An 18,671-nucleotide genomic window follows, 5' to 3' on the forward strand; every position below is an offset into this window, starting at 1 on the left:
GAGGAGTTTTGGGATACACCAAAGCACTGTCCGGTGGATTAGGGCATGGTTGACTGACCGAAAGCAGAGGGTAACCATTAGTGGGGAATCCTCGGGATGGCGGCCAGTGACAAGCGGGGTTCCCCAGGGCTCTGTCCTGGGGCCGATCCTGTTTAATCTTTTCATAAACGATGTGGAAGAAGGGGTGAACAGTCTGCTGATCAAATTCGCAGATGATACTAAAGCTGGAGCAGTGGCCACAACTGAGGAGCAGCCACTCAGGATCCAAAAGGATCTGGACAGACTATGGAAGTGGGCAGGAGACAACAGGATGGTGTCCAATGTGGATAAGTGCAAGGTCTTGCACTTGGGGCATAGGAATAGGTGTCATAAGTACAGGTTAGGTGACAAGTGGCTGGAGAGCAGCACTTGTGAAAGGGACCTCGGGGTACTGGTTGACTGCAGGCTAAACATGAGTCAGCATTGTGATGCAGTGATCAAGAGGGCAAACACCACCCTTGGTTGCATAGCCAGAACCAAGATTCTAGATCGAGAGAGGTATTACTACTGCTCTATACGACTCTAGTGCGCCCACAACTGGAGTATTGTGCCCAGTTTTGGGCCCCTCATTACAGAAAGGATATAGCCAGGTTAGAATCAGTGCAGCGTAGGGCCACAAGGTTGGTGGCCGGTTTGCAGGGGATGGGGTATGAGGCGAGACTGAGGGAACTGGGTCTCTTCAGCCTGGAGAAGAGGAGACTCAAAGGCAACATACAGGTATGTGAGTGGATGTCACACGGAGATGGGTAGAGACCTGTTCTCCCCTGTGGAGGAAGGCAGGAGGCGCTCCAACGGAGCAAAGCTCAGGGAGCCAAGGTTCCATTTAGATGCCAGGAAGCACTTCCTGACTGTCAGGACCCTGAGGGTGTGGAATGGGCTTCCACGGGAGGTCGTTGAGGCCCCATCGGTGAGGGTGTTCAAAGATAGGCTGGACATGCACATGGTGGGCATGTCGTGAGCGGAGCCGGCTGGAGCCAGGGGTCAGACTAGATGGCCCAGGAGGTCCCTTCTGACTCGCTCTGTTTCTATGTCTGTCAAGCAGGTAATGATTTCAGGCAATTAAACTGACAGCTTAAAAATGTATACTGGTGGTTTGTTTGTTTTGTTAAGTGTCAGAAATGCTGCACTAATGAGTGCTAAATACAGCAACCTGAATAGATAGTAAAATCAAGCAAGAAACCAGTGTGATGTTATGGACAGAGAATTAGCTTAGGATTTTCTGCTTGCCACTCTGTTTTAGACTTAGTGGTCTAAAACTGATATTAGTCCAGTTTCTCTTTCTCTGACTTACCTTTCAGGAATGTTAATTAAATATGTGAACTGCTTTACTACCTCTCTTTAAATGTATTATTCATGAATTTATTGCTTTCATAAAATAGTAAACTACTTTAAATAGTATGAAAGTCAGGCAGACATTTTTAAATAGAAGTGTAGTTTCTTAACAAATGAAAAATAGGGCCATCAAGATTGAACTTGGGTTCAGAACAGATAGCATTACTTGGAACTTTGGTCTGTGCTATTTAAAAATCCACATGCACACCTCAGAATAGCAACAAGTGTATTCACATAGCATATGCCACAAGAGGAAGTGGGAATTGTAATTGCAGGGTAGTTATAATGTATTTACATTGCAGATTTGCTGTAGCACCGTATCATTATTCCTTACTCATTTTCGTAGAAGAGAAGGTTATCTGCAGGAACGTTGCACTTACTGTTCGTGTTTATTTTATATAATTATTCTCACTTGTGCACTTTCGGGCCATAATTACATGCAAATCACATTCTTGGTTCTCTTTAATAGCAAAACACACCTACTTAGCACAATGCAATGCTGAGTGTTGACTGATTAAGAAAAATTAGTTGAGGAAACCAAACAAAAATTGAGCACATATCCTAATGTGAAATGCTCACTGAAAGAGCATCTTCCCACTACATGTGGCTGCCAACTGAAAATGTCAGTCAAATTATCAAGGTCATAAGACTGGTACCTCCAAGTTATATCCACTTCTGTTAAGTCACTCATCCCCTTGGTTCTACCAACTCAAAGCTGCTCCTATCTGATTCTCCCAGTTCTGGCTAAATTTAGCATGATTGCTAAATGGAAACTTGGGGTTCTGGGGCAGGCTTTAAGGATACTCCCCGCAGAATAAAAATCTGTATCTAACCCAGTATCGCATAATATTTAGATTGCAGCACCAATTTAAAAGTTAATCCGCCTTCTTACATAAAATTGGTTTTCTACAAATTGAGAAAGTTTAGTTAAGATTGCTTATAATAGGGATAGTGTTTCATACTGAATTGACATTTACAGTGCAATTGTATGCATGACTAAGAAGCAAGTCCCATTACTTTCAGGTAAATACAGGTGTCCAGCCTCATTTTGGGTATAGGTAAATTAAGACTTGCTAATGTAATTTAATCAAAATATATTATTAGTTTTTTGCTGCTGGCTTTTGTTATGAGCCCATGGACGCGAGATGATATGATCTTGGGCATCAGCAACTGTGGCAAGAACAACTTCCTACAGAAAAGGACAGTTAGCATACCAGACAAAGCTGATTAAAAAGCATGTCTTGATGCTGGGGTAGTAGGGGAAGGGAGGGAGAGATCAAAACATGGGAGAAATGGAGGAGGAGAACCAGGAAAAAGAATTTTTCAGATCTTTTTCACAGCCTTCACACCTCTAGGTCTGTGGAAACAATTAAGCTGCCAGATAACAAAATTGTAGTCTTAGAAAACTGTTTGAGTTTATTCTTTGATTGATGATGAGGATATTCATTGGGTACTAGAATGAATCCATGCAGAGTATGTTTGGTCCCTTTTGTATTGATGTGGATGTGTATGCTTTTTCCTCAGGCAAAGAATGAATTTACCTTGTATGTATGAACAATGCAAACGTTTGCTGATGGTTACTAATGAGTTAGCACGGCTTCAAGTTTCATATGAAGAATACCTCTGCATGAAAACTTTGTTGCTTCTCTCTACAAGTATGTGATTGTTGCTTTTCTTGCTGTCATCTTTTGTTTGGTACTTCCTTTTGCAGTGTTGAAGTTGTAGTTCTTCCTTTAACACTGAACTGTGAACTGAAAATGATAGCTCAAACTGAAACTGAAATCTGCCCCTCTGTGGTCCAGGTCACAGAGATGTAGTGTCACTGTGGGTTCATCAGACTTCGAATATTCGTTGTTAATATGTCATTTACTGATAAGGCGAGTGCAAGACCTTTCGTATATTAAGACAGTCCCCTCACCCGATAATGGTGCAAAAATGTTTTGATGTTGAAAGTATTGTCTATATAACAGTAACATCAACAAATATTTACTCCTGCACCAAGTGATTTTTCCACCAACAAGACTGTAGAGGGCAACAAGAATGGCACTATTGGTGTGAATAAATATTTGAGCAAGGGAAACCCCATTCAAGTTGAAATGAATCTAATAAATCTATGGAAAGGAAGTCTGTAGATGCCTTTTTCAAAATGCAGTATAAGGAGTGATACCTTGTTTAGATGCAAAATTCCTAATAATGGATTATAACTGTCATTAGGCTTACGTAGAGTAGACCTACTGACAGAATGGGATTTAAGTTAGTCATGATGAACTTTAGTCAAATCATGTATATGTATGACTGGACATGGCCATTTAGAAGTTTATAATGCATGTTTATCTGTCAACATGGTCACAGTACAGGGCTTTCTGTTTTGAAATATGATATCTTGGAGTTTATGCTCTTCAGATCTTTTGACCCTAATGTTAATTTTATATAAATATTCCTTGTGTCCATTTCATTGTCTGTATAGATATGCACAGTTTAAAGTTGTGGTTCTCTCTTTTCTATGTATTATAAATGTGAAAATGTAACATTTAATTTCATAATAGGACATATAGAGACTTGAATCTTCTAAAAACCAATTCTCAATATTTTAGTTCCCAAGGAGGGCTTGAGAAGTCAGGCCTTATTTGATGAAATTCGTATGACCTACATCAAAGAGTTGGGGAAAGCCATAGTGAAGAGAGAAGGGAATTCAAGCCAGAATTGGCAACGCTTTTATCAACTGACAAAACTTCTGGACTCCATGCATGATGTAAGCTTTGAGACATATGTGATTCTGTACATTTATTCTGGACAGTTGGTATTAAAATGTAGATAGAATCTGGATAATGGCAAGAATACTTCTGCACAGAACTGCAAATTTAAGTTCCTCAATATTATTGAGCAGCAAAGAGAGGATACAGGACCTAATCTTTAAAACCTGCTTTTTGATGATAAAAGTCTGATGTTTTTGTCTGAAGAAATGAGATTATAAGCCTTTTGTGGTTTTAAGGGCAAAAATGGATAAATAACATAGTTGCAGCTGTATGTACAGGGTGCATGCAGCCACCATTTTGAACATGCAGCCCAGCCTTGTGAATTGTTGTGTCACATGGTTCCAGCTAACATGGGTCATGTAAGGATTAAACAACCCTTGCATTAACCCATGGTCTGTTTTAGATTTAGGCACTCTTAAATTTCTTAAGATGGTGAGGGATGAAAGACAATTGGTTTCTGTCAATCATGACCTAATCTGCTGAGAGTGGGCTGAAGAAAATGATAGAAACAGGACTTGGAAGGATGACTTGTCACCATTCTTTGATGTCATCTGAATGTTGTACTTTGGCCCTGTGGATGCTGGTTGAGCTTGGTGCAGTAGTTTTATTGTTTTGCCTAGAGTACTGTATTAAAGGTTCTGTACCATGTGGTGCAATGGGCTGTTTGCTGCTTCTTTTGCTTCCTGTTCCATTCTTATTCCCAGTTCCTCATCAGTATCTCCTTTATTGACTCTCCTGTTAATCCCTTCAAAGTGCTTGGTAAATTCTGGGTAAATTCAGTGTTTTCTTCATCCTTCTGGCTAAAGTTAGTGCTCAGCTTTAGTGCTTTGGGCCATTTGGTTATAGTATGATTATTATTTCATGCAGGGGAAAATGGAATAGAGGGCAGCTTCTGGCACCCTTATTCAGTCATCCACAGGGTTCATCCAGAGAGATTTGAGGACCTCCCATCTCAGACTGGACTGCATATTTCACAGTGGATAGTTTACCAGATAATTGTTTTCCTTGCCTGCCTTTCCTTGGTTTGTTTGGTGGATTCCCACTTTGCTTTGCTTGCCTTTTGAATGCCAAATCTAGAAAATTCTAACCCAAAGAAAGGTGATCCTAGTCTCTGCTTTACAGGAAAGAAAGCCAAAGTAGTGCATGATCGTTTTCCGGAAGGATTGAAAGGCTTATCCTTCAGGCTTATGAAAAGTTTAGTCACAGTTAATGTGATGGTCCATTCTGGAGTATTTTCATTTAATGTAATAATTGTTTGGCAGAACGCAGGATATATAACATATATAAACACTCCAGCAGTGGTTTTTCCGTTCATTCATGTGTTGGCTTCAATAATTTTCAACCACTCTTCGCTACAGTCTAGTAACATTACTTTACTTTGTAAAGTACATTTTGGTGTTACTTTCTAGTAACACCAAAATATGAGGACATCAAAGCAAGATTTTTCTTTAAATAACTTGCTGTTTTGGTAGAACTGAAGCTTTGCTTTGTGATGAAGGAAGTTTAATTATGGCCCAGTGTGATGATTTAATTTATAATAAGTGGTTCGTTATTGAACAACAAGCCATGTCCTTCCCCTGACAGATGATCCTTGGATTCAGCAGAGGCTTCCATCAGCCGAACAAAGTGGGGCACTATTTTCTTTCCACGTGGGTGCTCCAGCTGTTTGTGGGATCCCTTGAAACAGTGTGTCAGGTTGTGTGGGGGATGCAGAGAGGAAAGGGGAATTCCCAAAAAGTGTCCTTCTCTTTGTTCTATGACAGAGGTCTTTATTGGATCAAATACTATTCCGTCAAAGTAGTACCAAATGGTTATAACCTACAGTCATAGCTATGGTATAAGTGTGTTTGCAAACTGTTTTTTTCTAATTTATGGTTGACATGATGTCTGAATCAACATGCCATAGTTAATTCCATTGCTGTTCTTCTGGATTCAACAATACCAAGAAAAATGGGGCACCGAACAGAAGTGGACACACAACTATAAGCCAAGGCTAGGTTGTACATTTGGAAGTTCAAATCATGGTGCATACTGCAATTTGCTGTGATATTTGAGTTGAACCAGTTTTTTTCCAGTTTCATTTGAGCTGAAATATATTCTTTATCATTCAATATTTTGTATTATATGATTGAATTGAGTGGTATCCTTTCATCAGCAGAAATAAAATCATTAGTGCATTAAAACCTCCCCTGCATTCCTCTAGAACTGGTCTGGAATGTTGAGAGACCCTCCAGAGCAGATTTGGGTTGGGGAGAGGACAACTCCTGTTTGGCTTTTACTTGCAGTCTTTTACTTAATGCACCTTATAGAAAAAGAAGTATTAATAAATTAATCCTGTTTTAAAATACTTTGCAACACAGCAGTAACACGTATTTTTGTGCATGAAGGTTGGCTTCACATGTCTCTCTTATTATTTGCAGGTGGTTGAGAATCTTCTAACTTTTTGCTTCCAAACGTTTTTGGATAAATCCATGAGTATTGAGTTTCCAGAAATGTTGGCAGAAATCATCAGCAATCAGTTACCAAAATACTCAAATGGGAATATCAAGAAACTCTTATTTCATCAGAAGTGACTGCCTTAATACAGAAAGATTGCCTTAAGAAAAAAGTCAAATTATAGCTTCTTTTTTATAAACTAAAAGACTTGTTAATTTTGTCCTTGCAACTATATTGGGTGTTCTTGTTTTTGTTTTGTAATTATGCACTACATGTGGTTTACAGAGGGCCAAGACCTAGGTTTCAGAAGAAGATGCCTCAAACTGACTGATTGCAGGAAGAAGGAAAGAAATATGGGTTGGGATTTTTCCTCCACATATACCATCATGCTGGCAGTATAGGATGCACCAAAAGCAGCATTGTCAAGTTCAGAAGCTACATTGTCAACATTCTGCTAGAAATGTCTGCAGTTGGCTGGATAAAGTTTTCTAGGTTTTTTGTTTTGGTATAGATTTTTTGTATAGTTAAAAGTAGCATTTTTGATTTATGCATGTAACATGAAGAAAGTTTACAACTGTATATCAGAAAAGGGAAGTTGTGCCTTTTATAGCTATTACTGTCTGGTTTTAGCAATTTCCTTTAACTTTATATACAGTGAACTAAGCTTGCTCATTTTTTCTTACATAATTTTTGTAAAACTTCAAGATGCCTATTGTACAGCTGTTTTTTTAAAGTGGGGCAGCTCATAGCTTAATGACCTCTAGATATTAATCTTTAAGTATACTCATGTGAACATTGGCTTTTCTATTCTGATCAGGACTATAAATTTAGCTTTCTTCAAGGGGCATAGGGATGGAAATGTATTTCAGATCTAACCTGAACACTGGAAATGCATGCATTTGATATCGGCCAAGCAACTTTCGTGAGCTACTGGAAAAATAGCTCTGTCTTAAACAGTTGTGTATGAACACAAACTTTTTAAAATGGCCGAGATAAATATTTGCATTTAATGCAATAGCCATAATTGAAAGGATCCTGGGCTAGATTGACAGCAAAAAGATCAGTCTAGACTGCCCATCAGGAAATCTTCAGGAAAATATGCATTATTGTTCAAAAAGTTTACTTCTAACATGGAGAAATTAACTTTTTCCATACTCAGTTTATTGCCATATGTGTGTACTTTGTATATATATCAGTGTATATTATATATATACAGTGGCCACAATCCAGAGCAGCTGTTATGGTGCAGAACAAAATTGATGTGCACAGAAATTGGCATGTCTGCTTTTTCTTTGAACATAACTGAGAAGCCACAAAACCTGTGCTTTTAAAAATAATATTTTTAACTCATTCATGTTTTTCACCCCCCAAAAATGCAAAGTTGCCTCTATGGAGTTCCCAGAATTGTTGAGTTGCAACCAATGGCCCCATTCAGAAAGGTCTTTTCCCTTCCAGCTAAGCTGTAATCACTACTGCTAGTGCCGCTCATTGGTTGGGCAGTGCATGGCCAGGGCAGTGATACCCTGGGTCCTGACCACCAGGGCTCGCCACAGCAGCTGTCTGTAGCCCCAGGAAAGCAGATCAGTAAGCAGAAAGAAGCCAGTTTCTGCTTGCAGATCACTCGCTGGATTGAGGCAAACATGTACAATCCTGGCTCCATTTTTAGTTGGTGGCTCAATTTCTACTCGTTTTCACAGTCAGGACATGTATGCATGTGTGTGTGCGTGTGCATGTTGTACACACACACACACACATATGTACACATATATATAACTACATATAATACAGGTAACATTGATTTACAAAATTGTTGCAGTTATGCCCTCTATATATATATATATATATATATATATATATATATATATATATATATAAATATATATATATAAATATATATATAATGTTTATAAGGTTTCTTAAAAATTTTACTTCTGATAAGATTTTTACCTTTATGCAGAGAAGAAAATAGACCAAACTACCAGAAGAAGAATTAAAAAAATCTTTTGTGGAAAATAAAAATCCCAAACCTGTGTATGGTTATGCACCCATTTTTACTTTGTCACCCAAATGAACCTACCTTATTTCCTAGAAAACATGCAATTTCCGCTATTGATTTTGCGGCTTAGAGTAGGATTTAATCTCTGTACAGCTCCATCCCTTCTGTATCAAACTACTAGTGTGCCATAAAACAACCATATATGTCTTGTGAATTTTTCCTTGTTATTTTTTTGTTCTTTTTTAAACAATTTGTAAGCTGTAGTAGCCCATCCTCTGAGCACTTTAGGAATTTTCAGAAGATTTAAAAAGCTTATGCCACTCTAAAGAAAGAAGAAAAAAAGACTTTTGTTCTAAGTGGCCTAAATATTTCTGTAAAAATGACTTTAATAATGGGATTTGTTAACCAGAGTTAACAACAAAATTTGATAAGAAGCTACTAATATATTTTGGTTAATGACACTTTCAGTTATATATAATTTGGTAGTGGTGTTTGATGAAAAGAAAGGAAGAGCTACTACAGCTTTAAAGCAGTTAATCAACTTATTGTAAAAATAGCTTGTATAGTGTATCATAAAAATGGTTTTTAGATGACAGATTGCTTTATCATGACACGTGATATATTTTTTCTAGGGGTCACAAAATGTGTTGAATGGTAATCCATACAAATTGTGGTTTGTCTCGAAGTATTAATCCTGGCAGCATTGTTCTGAAGTATCTAAAGAGGTACTCTAGTTTTATTATGTGTGCTTCAGTTGTTGTTTTTCCGTTTTTATTTTTAAAGGAACTTGTCTGTATTCAGTGGGAGTTCCTGGGGCTGAAACCTAAATCTGTTAGACTTCTGGAAGAAAAAGCATGGGTTGGAAATTGAATGTAATGATCCAGCCTGTGTCCTTGGTTCCCTCACATTCCAAAACCTAACCTGCAGCAGCTGTGCAGGTGTATTTGACCCCCATTGCAAACAGCATAAACTTGAAATAGTGTGTTCATGTATGCATTTGCCTACACATTCACACCACTGGACAATTGGGGTTACTTTCGTATAACAGCATCACGGAGCACAGCAAAACAGCTAGGCAAATTTGGCAATAAAATGCATACAGGTACCAGCAATATGTAAATAATAGAACATAGTTTGGACACTCTACTAAATGCATTTCTAATTATTCAATGGAAATGTTCTTGGTAAAACAAATTTTACCTAAGCTATTTTTGGCTTTTCTTAATCCTCTTTTTAAATGTTAGGCTTATAAATGAAAATCCCTTGCTGTTATACTTGGGAGTAAAATATCACATTTAATAACCGTAATCCTTTGTGGTTTCTGTGCAATCCCACAATTGAGTACTGCACATAAGCCCAGCATCTTGGGAGCTTCTAGTTATATGGTTGGCACTCCTGCACTTCCTCGTTTTTATGCGGAGGGCAGGATAAGATGAACACCTCCCTTATACAGCGCTCTTGTGACTGCTACGCAGCTGCATCACTGAGAATGTTCTGAGTGTTTCTCTGTAGGAGTGTCAGCTTCCAGACTAATGCTCTAGAAGCTTCTGAAGATGTTCTGCCTAGGCATAGAATACTGTTGTTTAATTGCACAGATGATCGCTGAAAGAACACCCAGAAAGAGGTAAGCAACTTGCCTTTCTTGCTGAATAAGCTCTTCATGTATGTTTAACAGTTTATCTAAGCTGCAGAGAGTATTTTAACAGTAGTTTGCAAACCATTGGGATGAAATTGTGTATTCTGCCTGTTTTTACCTAATGTCAAAAGACTCAAGTATTTGGTTTCAAAGAGGCTCCTGAATAGGTAAAGCATGAGGAAAATTTGGAAAGTGACATTTCTGTATTGAACATTTTCATCCCTGATACCAAGTTTAAGAAAGCTAGCAATGTTGTGCATTGACAAAAGTATCTGTGGTTGTTTACCAACACAACTGAGGTATATAGAAATCAGTACTATGACTACATGCAACCAAGTAATTTAGTGGTGGAAAAGAGGCTCTTATTCTTTCGATTTCATGTATTTGTTCAGTTTATGGACTTTATTTTTTTAAAAAAATGCAAATGTTCATTCTGGAAAAGAACTTTCAATTTAAATGTGTTGTTAAGCCATTTGAAGTACATAAGCATTCGACAAAACATGTGTTTCTTGTCTGGCTAGTCTTTTTCATGCTGGGGGAATTTCAAATAAAGCAGGGAAAATTCTGACTTCTGCCTCTTCAGTGCCTTGCCATATCATGCTGACATGGAAATGATTTCGATAGCTCCAGATATGCATGCTGAATGTTAGAATTGCACATGGAAACTAATAGGAATGATTTTTTTCACAGAGTATATTAAGGCATGCAGTTGGAGAAAAGAAATTTTTATAGGTCTTTCACCAATAAAGCAAAGGATTGAGAGCCTTAGGGCACATTCCTATTGCCATAGGAGAGGTGGGAGTTCCAGTTGCAACCTGGAGAAAGCCTCCCAGAGTTCCAAATTTGGAGTGCCTTCCCAGCTGGTGCAGTTCTTTTATGCCAGGTGTGGCTCTGAGGATGGGAGACCAACCTTGGAACTGGCATGGGGGGTGCAGGAAGGGAGGCTCATCAATATAAAAGATACCCTGCTGGAACCTCAGCCTGCCCTCTTCATCAGCAGGCGCGGAGATGACCTATGCCTTTGTGTTCCTCCTGTCCTCTAGAGGAAGCCCAGAGCCATCCTGGTCAGGAGGTCTGTAAGGCTGAGCCTACTTAGTCTGAAGTAAACCTATTAAAAACTGTGCTACTGAATTCCAAGTAATAAATGTGCTTAGAATTAGTTTGCCAATCTTGCCAGCCAAATTAAACCAAAAATGCAACATCCTGAAAACAGCAAAGGAGCACAAAGTGCACACAAGTGCCAGCTATCTTTAATAGTGGAGCCTCTTCACTTTACAACATAGCTACATCTTAGGGACAGAGGAGGGAAGAAGGCAGTTGGTAGCAAAATGAGGACTGAAATTAGTCCTGCTTGCCATACTCTGTGCACACTCACATAATTGAGTACAAGAGCTTGAGGAAAAGATCAGCCACCACATCTTCATTTTGTTCAACATGCAGGAGGCTGATGAGACCTTAATTTTGATAGGTAGTGTATACTATGATAACAATTTGCAAAGAACTTAATCCTATGCTTGCAAAAACAAGTTCCATCAGATACTGTGTTCAAATACATTACATAGGCACACAGAGAGAGTTTAGTTTGGAGTCAAATATTATTCTTGTTGATCTGATACTGTATTAAAGACTTTATACGAGGGTATCACTACACGATGGTCTGTAATTCTTACAGACTTCATGTACCCTTACAGCAGAGTTGTGAGTTAGAGAGGAAAATGCTTTTCCCTCAAACTTGAACATTGGATCCAAGCGTAGCATTTTTTCTGCAGAAGGTGTTCCCTGTTCACCATGCTGTGTAACACCTTGTGCCAAAGGAAAGTGAAACTGAATCCAAAGAGGTGGTTCAGTTTGCATAAGGAGAAGCCTTGTGACCCATTATCACCTGCATAAATGCATCACCTAGTGTTTGCAAGTTTTTTGCAACACTGTATTACTGGCTATTTTTATTCCACTCAATTCAAAACGTGGAAATAGAGTATTAAAAAAAACCCAGCCTCCAGTAGTTAACACCTCCTTATCTTTCTTGCTGTGTTTGCAGGAAAGCAGCTATTCTGCAAATTCTACATGTTGGAGTTTTTATCATTTCTTATCCCCATTCCACTTTAATAAACGTCTTTAAAAACACACACAGAAATGTGGTCATTAAAACACCACAGAACAATAGACCAACATTAGGAAAATATATGAGTAATGAGATAAAGCAGGTCAGGGGCGAAATGTACATATCCTAATGGCCCTTTCAGATCAGTTATGACTCCTGAGTGTGGGAGGGTTCAGACCATACTTCAGAAAATGAGTGGCAAGGCCCTGGTGTTTGAGCCACTTCGCTTAAGTACTTCTTTAAAAGGGACCAGAGTTTCCAGCTTCTTTCAGAACTGAACCTCACCCACCACCCACCCCATCCACATTGAAATAAATTGGGCTGATACCCTTAATGTACTCACACTTTCATGCTTTCTGGCAAGGAATAAAGCCTCCTATTAGTGGAAAACATTACAGGGTCTTTTCTGAGGCTTGTGTTCTCTGGCAAAAGATGGTGTCCATGACAATAGCCGCCTCCCGTCCTTACCCTCCACTGCCTCCACCTCTGCCGCCACCACAACTCAACGTGCTTAATAGCACGGATCCAGTAGTGTGTCAGCATTCTATTTTGTATATTCTACAAAAGATATTTCATGGGGTCAAAGACTGTATTATGCTGGTGTATGGCATTATTAAAAAGCTTTTTCATTTTTTATCACAGTAACTTTAAACAGTGTAAAAATTAAAACAAGTGACTCCTGTTTAAAAATAAAAAGTTGTAGTTTTTTATTCCTGCCGAATAACTCTGTAGTAACAATGTCTTTCCACCTACTCAGTGAAATGTTGGACTGTAAAATCTTGTGTGGAACTGTTGAGCATTTATTTTTCATTTTAAATTTTGCTGTTCTAGTAAATTCAAAGCCACACATCTGTACAGAAGTTGCAGTAAATGTAAGCCATTTACAGCAATGCTGATAATGGACAAAATCACATAATAAAAATCTGCTTTTTCATTACATGTTCAAATATCTTTTGAAGTAGTTTTTTGTTTTGTTTAGTTTTTCTTTCGTTTCCTTTCCTGTGCAGAATGCTAAAGACTGTGCAACCATTTCTTTGCTTGCATATTATTACATTGCTCCAGACGCCGAGTGGGTGTGCACAACACAAAGAGCTGTCGGGTCTCACAAACTGTGCAATGTGAATGGTTAGCTGGGTCCCCAGACACAGTTGGGCTTATCACTGGATTGCTCTGCTCTTCCTTCCCTCTCAGTTCCCCAACTGATGGGGGCATTGCTGTGGCCAGATAAGCATTCTGCCATCCTTGTTCCCTCACTGTGGCAGTAAGCCTTTTCCTATAGATCCATTGCCTTTGCCAACCAGTTGCCTGTCCCTCCCCTCCACCCTGTGCCTGCCAAATGCCCATGGTTATAGGCAGTCAAATTTTATTTCCTTTTCTGTTCAGTTAATCAGCTTGCAGCTTGTGCTGTGGCCACCTGCCGTTTCTTCTTCCATACTCCTTGCTGGTGGTGGAAGAAATGCAAAATACCAGATTCCATGTAATAAGAATGGCAAAGCTCTCACTTTTCCCTCCCCAGCTTACAGTTCTTGTTGCAGCCCCTGCTGCAGGCACCCATTCTTCCTTAATTGCCCTTTCTCCACCTTTCTTCTCTTTGCCTCTCCCCACTCACTCTCCCTGTAGCAGTCCCCAAACCCCCAAGAAAACCCGATGCTAAAGTTTGGCTGGTACCCCAAAGATTGTGATTATCTACAAAAAGTAAAGTCTCATTTGGAAACTACTAGGCAGGGGAGATCAGCGTTGTTGTGAAGAAGCATGTTCCCCTTGACTTGCAAATTTTGTGCAGGATGCAACAGTGCTCCATTGTGTCTGAAGTGAGGTAGCCTTCAACCAGAGGAGCAGGCAGTGACTGCCCCCACACTTCCTCATCAGAGAAGTGTGCTGTGTGGGCAGTTCTGCATAACAGTAGTAGCTGGATTTCAGCTTGGCTGTTCTCTGTGCCTGGTAGTGTACTGTGAACCAGGGCTAAACTGCAGAGGCCTGGTCTCAGGATGAGGAGCAGCACTCGGGGGCTGTTCACCATCACAGCTGGGCTGATGAGCTGGTCTGTGTCAGCCAAAGGAAGTCCCAGAAGAGAGCTGGGTCATGGCTGATTTCAAGAGTGCTGGTGCCTACAGCCGTGCCTGGAGGACCATCCTGCAGGAGTGATGGAGGTCCAGTATCCATTCTGCTGTTGAGGAGCTGCTACTTGCATGTGTGTCAAATTAGAAGAAATATCCATTGTGTTCAACAGAACTTAGTCCTCTCTAGCTGGGAATATGATGGCAGCTTTAGTCTCTAGCTGGGCCATTTCACGTGTTACATTGAGCCTGCTTGAAGATGCAGTCTGAGGTTACCCCTTCAGACATGTTCTTCCACGCTGTTTCCCAGATGATCTTGGCTATGTTTTTGTTCATCTGCCTTAGTGGATGAGAAGAAATGTCATGCTTCTTATGTAAGCACCCTATGTTGATTGTAATGGTCCCCCCCCCCGACTTTTGAGGCCCACTAGGCTCTCTGCTTACTACTTTGGGATCTTCTGATGGAACAGGCTGACACTGGAGAGGGTGACCTCGCTTTCTGTTTCCTCCTTCCCCGCCAGCCTTTTCTCTGATGAAGCCACTGCATATCTGGAGGAGGGTGGATGCCACTGTTTGAATGAAGAAGCATTCAAGGTCACCGGCTGGGGGGCGGTGACCAGAACCCACCTCCATGTGGGTTAAGCTCAGGAAACAGCCTTTCCTCAAACTTGCTTTTATGTGCACCGGGGCTTCCCTGGTAGCAGCTGGCATCTCCTCCATAAGCATGTCCAACTCGGACACGGTGGCCTCGATGCCTGCCATGGGCCATTTTCCAGAAACAGGTGGCCTCATGAAGAACCCTGTCTAGCAGCCTGACCTCCTTGCAGTGGGTGGTGACATTTCCAACTGCAGTCATTCATGCACACGTGCGCAATGCCCCTCTGTGGCTAGTAGTGCCCAACCCCTTAGGAGAATGTATGAGTGGTGAGAGAGAGCAGGCCAGGGGTTTCGATGGGAGCAGCCAGGCTGCTTGCAGCTGACAACACTGCGGGCAAGCAAGACACGGCTCGGCAGCAAAGACCAGCACAAGCACATGGCCTCCTCCAAGCAGGAGACACTTCTGAATGGGGCGGCCATATAATAACTTGCAAGGCCTTTTGAGACTTTGGTGTACTCAAGCAGCATAATGCGCAACACATCCCAGTGGACCAGGCAGCTCACTGTAAATCGACATGGACTAGTGTCACACTGTCCAGGACTGGCTCAGGGAAAGTGCTGCTAGCTACACAACCAAGAGTACTGGCTTTCCAGTCGAGCAGGATCTCGGCCAAATCATGATGGGCCACCCAGCCAGCTTCTTGTAAGCCACAACTTCCATAGACGTTTTCTTCAGTCAATGAACATCCCCTTGCACTGTGTTGGGCTGCGCCTGCAGCAGTGGAAGAGGGACATCTGCCTAACTGACTGGGTTGCCTTCATCACAGAAATGTGCCCACACTTACTAGTTCTCTCTCCAACTTACTTGTGGCCGAGCTGCTGCTTAAATCAGGCCTAGCAGTGGGTTCTTGTGAGAAGGAGTGTGAGGACACCTGGCCACTGACCTCCTGTGCAGGGTGCATGGTTGCAATTGGTCCAAGAGAAGCGGCTGCTAAAGGACTCCACTGAAAGTGCTTCAGAGTTAAAATAAAATTTTTCAAAAGCACAGGGAGGGAATAATTCAAAACCAAGCGGCTAGGAAGTTGTAGCTATGGATGTGGGAATAGTAGTCACAGAAGTGGGGAGCTCTTTATCAGTGGTATTCCAAATGGAATGAGGATTGAGTTCAGCGGAAGCTTAGACATGGGAAGTGCTTAGACATTCTGGGCTGTTGAAGGAGAAGCAGAATCAGGATCCACAACCTTAAAGCGCTTATTTACCTGGTTGGATCGCATGGAGATGGGACAGAGGACAATGAACGCTGGAAGGACAGCAAGCTCATTCAAGGCCAGTGTGTGGACAGCACACTGTGTGCACCCAGAGGGCAGGAAAAAAAAAAAAAAACACCACGCAGTGGAGCAGCCTAGATGGCAGGAGGCTGCTCTGTCAAGGAAGGCAGCAGGCGACTACAGCACAGTTCTCTTCATAGGCCAAGTTTGGGAAGCAAGTCATCCCGTGAGCTGAGAAGCCACAGCATGTTTTTCTCCACTGGTGCCACATAGTTCACTAGCTCATCACCACAATCCACAATGAATTTGTTGACATGTGAGGCTGGACAACATGCCAAGCCATCCTGGGTTCCACAACCCTTAGAATAAGCCAGGAGTCCTCAGTGTGGCTTGCAGGAAGCAGTCTTGGTTCAAGTGACATGAAAAACCTCTGTGATTTACAAGGCACCGTGAGTTGTCATGCTGCGTAACCCCAGGTTCAGACAACAAGGCAATCCATCCTCATATCTCATCATGCTGGGTTGTCCTATCGCCTGAACTGAGACCACTTCCCACAAGGTGGCTTGTTCTGGTGCAATGGGCCAACCTGTGACATAGGCTAGAAGTTGTTCAAGCCACAATGGCTTTTCAACTCCTTTGTTTAATAAATGTGTGCTCTTCACCTCTGCCCAACTGGACAGTATAATGCAAATGTCTACTCCATGTACCTCCCAGCCATGAAATCTGAAAATATGCACCTTGCATATTTATTTTCCAGCTACAAAAACTGCATTTACTCCCCAGAAAAAAAGTGCAAATTTGACTGGCCAGGAAGCAAATGGAGCAGAAATGTTCATTATATTCATCCTTCATTTAGTTCCTAGCCATGAAATGGATATGTATTTCTTCGTCGTGGCCTCTGTGCATCACACATACGGGTACTGCGCCTGCGCAGTGCCTGTGGCCGGAAGATTGATAGCTAATGGTTTTTGGCGGGAAGCTCCACTCCCCTCCCCGCTGTGGTCTATAAAGAACGGAGCGTCCGCCATTTTGTTCAGTCTTTGCGACCACCGTTCGCTGTGCCTCATGCCGCTTTCGACTTTCGCTTCGACTATTACTTCGTCCCAGCTTATTATTCTGTGTAGCTTTTTCTCGTTATTTCTTCTTTCGATCGATCGATCGATCTATCTATCTATCTATCTATCTATCTATCTACACACACACACACACACACACACACACACACACACACTTACCCTCTTCACTATCTCTCTTTTCTTCCTCTTCTGCGATGGCGCAGCGAGCGGCTTTCTGCAAATGTGCGGATTGCGGATCAAAAATTGCACCAACTGACCCACATGACCTATGCCTCCTCTGCCTGGGAGAGGGGCATAGGACGGATAAATGCGCGCATTGCCTGGCCTTCTCCAAGCAGGCCAGGAAGAACCATGAAAAACGGCTTCGGAGGCTCCTTTGGGATCGGGCTCTGATGCAGTCGGACCCGCTCGTCGCTGTCCCAAAACTTGGCTCCGCTTCTGTGGCCCCACCCTCACGGCCTTCGGACGAAGGTGCGTCTGCTTCGGTGGCCCCCTCTGCTTCACCTAAAAAGAAGCATAAAAGCGGAAGCACGCCGAAGAGAAGTCGGCAGGCCATAAGAAGGCCAGAAAGGAGAAGGTCTCCAAGCCTCCTAAAAAGTCTAAGACTTTGGACCGTCCAGACTGTCCCCGAAATCGGAATTCGGAACCGATGGGACCCTTGGCACCGGTGGCGGTTACGATACCAACCCCACCCGAACCGGTCCTCCAGGAGGCTATGCGGGTTACCCCTCAAGGGTCTCCCCGCCATTTGGTTGACCTCCCACGTGCACCCCTTTCAACTCTACGGGGTTCAATTTCCGATGGGGAAATCCAAGACTCCCCTCCTAGGGTGAGATCACCGACACCCATGCCCATGGTGACAATGGAAACAGACGTTGGCCTGTCCCCACCAGGGAGCCGGAGGAGCCGCTCGGTAGAGCGACGCCCAGAGAATTGGCGTCACCCTTACTACTATACTTGGGGCGATCCGCTCTCTGTAGGGTACTACCCTGCTCCCAGGGCACAATCATCTCCTCCACCCCGCGACCAACCGCGATCAGTGGATTCGAGGGGGATGCCACCTCGATCCCCACAAAGTGGAAGCAGCCGCTCCTTCTCGCCGGCAGAGTCATCATCTTCGGCCCCACCCTACTACGGTGCCAATTCGGCTGACTCGGAGGTCGACTCAACCTCCCCGGACGTCGCTGTGACATCCCAGGGTCCTGCGTCACCCGACGAGTCCCATGTCTCCTTCGCGGAGCTGATGTCAAGACTTGTCCAGTCCCTGGACATCGACGCTGCCCAGCACCCGGGACCGTCGATGGACAAGTTTTACGACGTCGTCCGCAGGGAGCAATCGACATCTATCGTTCTGCCGTTCATAACCACCTTGCGGCA

General features: G+C 42.3%; 1 protein-coding gene across 2 annotated transcripts in view; it reads left to right on the forward strand.

Annotated features, from left to right (window-relative positions):
* The window catches only part of NR3C1 (nuclear receptor subfamily 3 group C member 1), an 84,498-nt gene extending 71,255 nt beyond the window's left edge, over positions 1-13,243 (forward strand). For both annotated transcript variants that reach the window (XM_044454563.1, XM_044454562.1), the window contains exons 7-9: positions 2,896-3,026; positions 3,966-4,123; positions 6,548-13,243. In XM_044454563.1, coding sequence (XP_044310498.1) covers positions 2,896-3,026; positions 3,966-4,123; positions 6,548-6,700 — 442 coding nt within the window. In that variant the 3' untranslated portion in view covers positions 6,701-13,243. The remainder of the gene's footprint in view (positions 1-2,895; positions 3,027-3,965; positions 4,124-6,547) is intronic.
* The last annotated feature ends 5,428 nt before the right edge of the window (positions 13,244-18,671 follow it).

Source organism: Varanus komodoensis, unplaced genomic scaffold, assembly GCF_004798865.1.
Source record: "Varanus komodoensis strain SLA01 unplaced genomic scaffold, ASM479886v1 scaffold7_3, whole genome shotgun sequence".
Lineage (NCBI taxonomy): Eukaryota > Metazoa > Chordata > Lepidosauria > Squamata > Varanidae > Varanus > Varanus komodoensis.